Source organism: Asparagus officinalis, chromosome 4 (assembly GCF_001876935.1).
Source record: "Asparagus officinalis chromosome 4, Aspof.V1, whole genome shotgun sequence".
NCBI lineage: Eukaryota > Viridiplantae > Streptophyta > Magnoliopsida > Asparagales > Asparagaceae > Asparagus > Asparagus officinalis.
Window position 1 is genome coordinate 4230800 of NC_033797.1, and position 6865 is coordinate 4237664.

General features: G+C 43.4%; 1 protein-coding gene across 1 annotated transcript in view; it reads right to left on the reverse strand.

The window, feature by feature from the left end:
- The window catches only part of LOC109836406 (protein NRT1/ PTR FAMILY 5.2-like), an 8947-nt gene extending 2600 nt beyond the window's left edge, over window positions 1–6347 (reverse strand). Inside the window, exons 1-3 of the mRNA XM_020404299.1 lie at window positions 5383–6347; window positions 4918–5135; window positions 4274–4833 (exon numbers count right to left, since the gene is read on the reverse strand). Of these exons, the coding sequence (XP_020259888.1) occupies window positions 4274–4833; window positions 4918–5135; window positions 5383–5548 (944 nt within the window). The 5' untranslated portion in view covers window positions 5549–6347. The remainder of the gene's footprint in view (window positions 1–4273; window positions 4834–4917; window positions 5136–5382) is intronic.

Below are 6865 nucleotides of genomic sequence, written 5' to 3' on the forward strand. Positions count from 1 at the left end.
TCAACCGTCAAACTCTCTGGAGTTCGCTCAACTCTCTGGAATTTCCGCGGTCGACTGCCGCGGTCGACTGCCGCGGTCGACCGCGACGCAGTCAAACAGAATCCTGTTCTGATTTGGATTCTGTTTCACGCAGGATTCTATATATACCCCAAACGTTTTTTAGGGTTTTAAGATATTAAAAAGAGGGCTTTTTGACTACAAAGAGAGAGAATCTCAGAGAGATTAATCCCTTGTTTGAGAGCTTATATTTTCTTCTTCAATTAATAAAAGAATTGTGTGGTGTGGCTCCCGAGGACGTAGGCACGTTGCCGAATCTCGTTAAATCGATGTGTTCATCTCCTTTACTATTTTTGCAAGGTTAGATCTTTATTTGTGATATTATTCCTTCTTTTCTACTTTCAACACAAGGTCCGGAAGGGCAAGGGTTCGATTGATTGTTTCGAATCCCCAACAATTGGTATCAGAGCTTCGTTTAGCAATTTGTGTGAAAGCCATGGCAGAGGAAAACAAATCAAAGATCGAGAAGTTTGACGGTTCAGACTTTGCCTACTGGAAATCGCAGATGGAGGATTATCTGTACCAGAAGGACTTGTACCGCCCGTTGATGGGCAAGAAAAATGAAAAGAAGAAGGAGGAGTCAGATGGTGATTGGGAGGTACTAGATAGGAAGGCTTTAGGGCAAATCCGGTTGTCGCTCGTCAACTCAGTAGCTCACAATATTTTGAAGGAGAAGACGACAGTGGGGCTTATGAAAGCGCTCGCAAAGATGTACGAGCAACCATCGGCAGCAAACAAGGTGCATCTAGTCAAAACTCTTTTTAACCTCAAGATGGCAGAAGGACGGTCCTTCACGATGCATCTTAGCGAGTTCAACACTATTGTTGATCAGCTTATCTCTGTGGACATCATATTTGATGACGAAATGCAAGCCCTATTGATTCTATCGTAGTTGTCGGATAGTTAGGCAGGTTGTGTGACGGTAATCAGCAATTCGGCGGGGAAGGAGAAGTTGAACCTGAGTGAAGTTGTTAGCATGATTCTATCCGAGGAGATTAGAAGAAAATCGTCCGAATCAGAAGGTTCAGGTTCAGCTCTAAGTTTCGAGCAGAGAGGCAGAAGCCAGAAGAAAGGAAACCAGAACAGGAATCGATCGAAATCAGTAAAGAAGAGGTCGAACTCGAAGGTTAGGCCTATCAAAGGAAAGTGTTAGAACTGCGGTCAGGAGGACCATATATCTTCAGTTTGCAAAAGTCCAAAGAAGAATGCGGGTGAGCAGGAGGCTCATATCGTGCAGGATGCCTTGATTCTTGCAATAGACAGCGATTCGGATTCCTGGGTTATCGATTCAGGAGCCTCTTTCCACGCTACTGCTAACAGGAAGCTATTTCAGAATTATGTAGCAGTGGACTTTGGAAAAGTGTATTTGGGAAACAACGAGCCCTGTAATATTATTGGAAAGGATGAAGTGCAGATTCAGATGAAGGATTCTAAGTGGACCTTAAAGAACGTAAGACACGTACTGAAGCTGAAGAGGAATCTTATTTCGGTTGGACAGCTTGGAGCAGAAGGCTATGTTTCGATATTCACAGGGGATTCGTAGAGAATCTCCAACGGTACGATGATAGTTGCTCGAGACAACAAACTAGGAACTCTCTATCTCACCTTACATGCCAGTGACACCCTCGCAATTGTAGCTGACAAAGAGAGTACAGATCTGTGGCACAATAGGCTAGGGCACATGAGCGAAAAAGGGATAAAGATTTTGCATTCACAAGGAAAGCTAATTGGGATCGACACCGTGGAAGTCGGGGTTTGTGAAGACTATATCTTTGGGAAGCAGAAGAGGGTTAGTTTTCAGAAGGGTGGAAGGATGGATTCTCTACTCACTAATGAGACCTGGGAGTTAGCCCAGCTACCTGCACAGAAGAAGGCCTTACATAACAACTGGGTCTACCGGGTCAAGCAAGAGAGTGATGAAAGCAAGAGATTCAAGACCAGATTAGTAGTAAAGGGTTTTCAACAGCGGGAAGGAGTGGACTACACGAAGATATTTTTCCCTGTTGTGAAACTCACAACCATCAGAGTGGTGTTGAGTTTGGTGGCTGCAGAAGACCTCTTTCTTGAGCAGTTAGATGTGAAGACTGCCTTTCTTCATGGTGACTTGGATGAAGAAATCTACATGAAGCAGCATGTTGGCTTTATTGAAGAAGGAAAGGAAGAGATGGTATGCAAGCTCAAGAAGAGCTTATATGATTTGAAACAGGCTCCGAGACAATGGTATAAGAAGTTTGATAACTTCATGCAGAACAATGGCTACAGAAGATACAATTCGGATCATTGCTGTTATTTCAAAAGGTTCGAGTCCAGCTTTATTATTTTATTATTGTATGTTGATGACATGTTGGTAGCAGGATCGTGTTTGGAGGAGATAAACAGTTTGAAGAAACAGCTAGCAAAGGAATTTGCAATGAAGGATCTGGGCGCAGTGAAGCAGATTCTAGGGATGCGAATCAGTAGGGATGAAGCTGAAGGTACATTGAGATTAAGCCAAGCTGAATATATTGAGAAGGTACTTCAGAGGTTTAACATGCAGAATGCTAAAGTTGTTAGCACACCCCTTGGAGGTCAGTTCAAGCTATCTGAGGAGCAATCGCCTAAGACAGATGCAGATAGAGAGCATATGAGCAGGGTGCTATATTCTTCGGCCATTGGGAGTCTCATATACGCGATGGTTTGCACGAGGCCAGACATCGCCCATGCAGTGAGAGTTGTGAGCAGATTTGTAAGCAATCCAGGGAAACAGCATTGGGAGGCAGTGAAGTGGATAATACGATACTTGAGAGGGACAACGAATAAGCCATTATGTTTCAGGAGGAAGGAGTTGGTACTGCAGGGATACGTGGATGCGGACTTCGCCGGTGATCATGATACGAGGCGAAGCACCACAGAGTATGTTTATACCTTAGCATCGACAGCAGTGAGCTGGGTCTCACGTCTGCAGAAGATTGTGACTTTGTCTACAACCGAGGCTGAGTATGTCGCGGTGACTGAAGCAAGTAAGGAGATGATCTGGTTGAACGGGTGCTTGGAAGAGTTGGATCTGAAGCAAGGAAGAGGAGTTCTTTATTGTGATAGCCAGAGCGCTATACATCTTGCCAAGAATCCAGTATATCATGCCAGAACGAAGCACATCGACGTTAAATACCATTTTATACGCTCGCTGGTTGAAGACGGAAAGTTGCATTTAATGAAGATTTTGGGGAGTCAAAATCTGACGGACATGATGACGAAGGCAGTCGCCATTGAGAAACTGGAGTTGTGCGTAACTTCAGTTGGCCTTCACGAGTAGAAGACGAAGGCGGAGCCACACTACGAGGATCAGCGAGATCGCCGAGATATTGTTGATTGAAGAAAGAATCTTTCCGGGGGAAAAGATACATGCGAAGAAGGGGAGAGTTCGGGTGAACTCATTGCAGGCACTTTGGTCTCTAAGTGGGAGATTGTTAGTCTAAGGTGTAGACCCAAAGTCCGGACGAAGGCTAGAATAAAAAAGGACGAGAAAAACAAGCAGACAGATTCACGGTCGACTGCGACGGTCGACCGCGAACGCGCACAGGAGATGGGAAGAAGCTGAAGCTAAAGGCGGTCGACCGCGACGGTCCTGTAGAGTTTTTGGTCTCATTTTTGGTCTCGGGTTTTTTGGTGCGGTCGACCGCCGCGGTCGACCGCTCAACTCTCTGGAATTTCCGCGGTCGACCGCGACGCAGTCAAACAGAATCCTGTTCTAATTTGGATTCTGTTTCACGCAGGATTCTATATATACCCCAAATGTTTTTAGGGTTTTAAGATATTAAAAAGAGGGCTTTTTGACTGCAAAGAGAGAGAATCTTAGAGAGATTAATCCCTTGTTTGAGAGCTTGTATTTTCTTCTTCAATTAATAAAAGAATTGTGTGGTGTGGTTCCCGAGGACGTAGGCACGTTGCCGAACCTCGTTAAATCTGTGTGTTCGTCTCCTTTACTATTTTTGCAAGGTTAGATCTTTATTTGTGGTATTATTCCTTCTTTCCTACTTTCAACACAAGGTCCGGAAGGGCAAGGGTTCGATTGATTGTTTCGAATCCCCAACATATTGATTACCCAACTTTTGATAAAGAAAGCATTGTTGGTCTATTTGTACTTGTCCTACAGAATTTTTCCTTCACAAAAATAAACGCAGGAAGTTCTTTTAAAAAAAACTGCGCAGGAAATAATGAGTGAATAGGAGACGTGAACCTTAGTGAAGTGGAGTGCTCAATTCTGAACTTGCCCCCTTTCTCATACTCTTCAATATCCAATTCGTAGAGATCTTTCGGGTCGGCAGGAAGAGGTACCCTCCATTTCCTGATAGCTGCAACCAAAACCTGAACCATTTGTGTAAAGGGACTCCCCGTTCTCACTTTGTGCCTATACAAAGGAGTACCAATCAAGAAAATCACAACAGAGATACCCAGTCCAAGCGTGGGAATCCCATAGCCTATTGAAAAACCCCTGTTGTCTTGAATATAGACCAGAAACGTATTGGCAAAGAGAGAACCGAAAAAGATGCTGAACATCCACCAATTGAAGAAGGAGAGCTTCTGGGTTCGCTCTTTTGGCTCAAAATCATCGAATTGGTCAGCACCCATGGTTGATATATTAGGCTTAGTCCCTCCAGTCCCTATTGCTATTATGTAGAGGGAAGCATAAAAAATGCCTACTTGAAAAGGTGTTGCACGACTGTTACAGTCTGACGAGTTGCACGGCGGAGGTCTAAGTGATTTCAGAGAGACGGTAAGGGTCAATAGGCCCATCCCCTACATGAATTTTATGACAAAAAGAGTTAGATGCACTACTCTTCATACAAGGAAAAGGCAGTGATTAAGAATGAAGAATGTTACCAATAGATAAATTGCCGAAGCAATAACGAAAGTCCAATATCGGCCAAGATGGGCATCTGCAATATATGCACCTATAATTGGTGTCATCCACACAGTCCCAGCCCAATTGGTTACATTGTTTGAAGAAGGGACGGTGCCCTCGTGGAGCTTGCTAGTTAGATAGACGACAAGGTTTGAGGCGATTCCATAGTAGGCCATCCTTTCAAACACCTCATATCCTGCAAAATTATAAGTTGGATTGAATCAAATCATTGGTTATTGATGAGTGCCTAGCCTTCAAGAGTAATCTAACACCAAGCAGCGAGATGTTCGACTGATGTCTGAGACTCTCAATGGAACCAATAATTTTCGAAAAGCTTCCCGACAAAAAAGTCTAGATGAATGGAGGAGATAAAACACAAACTACACAGCATATGTGAATTAAACAATACATGTAAGTATCATGCCGATGAGTAACATGCTTACCGACTATGAAAGAACAAGCTTTCCAACCCCCTCCTTTTGAACGGACAAAAGGGCGGCCTTTGAGATCCACAGTGCCGTCTCTGGTCAGCTCCAGGCCTCCACTGCCCTGTCCTCCTTCCTCTGCCATGTTTGTGCAGAAGGGAGTCCAAAGGCAGTTGGGGATCATGTGAAAGAAGTCTCCTTCTTTAAAGCAATGGAGGTTATGGAAGGAAATTTATAGTCATGCCTTGTCCATGAAGCACCCGGTTTCTTTACCTCAGCCTCTGCTGCCTGTCAATTTTCTCTTAGGTGCCACAAGGCCGTCTAGTTGTCGCAAGTAAAAATAAATAAATAAAAACCGGCCTGATAAAATTCCTCATTGGATTATGTGGTTGTCATCGTAAAAAGCTCTGAAAGCTACTCCTAAGTTGAGAAATAGAAACGTCTCCTGCAGGGAAGTTGGGACCATAAGATCCAGGCAAAAGAGCTCAGCCTGAGTTTTCCCTGCCTAATAAGGTTCGTCGAGGGACGCACAGACTGGACTATTTATTGCTGCTGAGAAGAATTGAGCATCGAAAACCACGAAAACATTGGTGATAACGTGATGGAGAAAGACAGCGATCCAAGAATTAATATTGGTAGATTCATTGAATGAGTACTTAACACAATCTAGCCCACAAAGTCTCTTTTCTGGTGATATCTATTTCATGGCTTCCAATTGCACAAGTTGGTTCGTTTACCAAGTTATGGAGCGCGGGTGGAGAGAGGGTATTCAAGTAACCTCTGCCGGTAGACTTTTGGTGTGCTAATGTACAAACTTACAAAAATCTTGTCACCTAGTCTTATGCCTGTTATGTGTTACTACTACCAGACAAACATGCTGGTATCTGGGGCCTCTAAGTGAACAAACCTCTAGCTATTCAAAATGATATACATACAAATATTCTAACTTTATGCTATTTTTGATTGAAAATGTATGCACGCGAAACATCTGGAGTCCTCGGCATGTGATGCATCACCAACTTCTTGTAGGTTTTTCAGCCACAAACACATACTGTCACATAATCGATCACTGCTGTATGCTATCACAGGATCAGTCATTGCTGAAAACAATTAGGTAGGCTTCAATGCTTCATTTTGGAACTAAATGGCACATATCAACAGGCGTCGTATAAGTGCCAGAAATGTATTTCTGATATTGTGAATGACCCTAATTTCACTTTTCTTCAAAAGGTAACGAGTAACGGCGTTAGAAACTGAAAAAAATATAGAAGGTTGGGACTAGCAATTTGGCCTACCTAGATATGAACAACCGCTAGCTGACCGTTACCGTCACTAACTCAATAGAGCCAAGGGGTCAGAGACTAACAAGGATTTTGAAAGGCAATAAAAGCAGCATGTATTTGGATCTACTTGAGTTTGAGCTGCATTTGCAAATTTTTGACACGATCAGAACTCTCAGATTGTGCCGTCTAATGGAGGATTTCTACCAAAAAAAATCTCA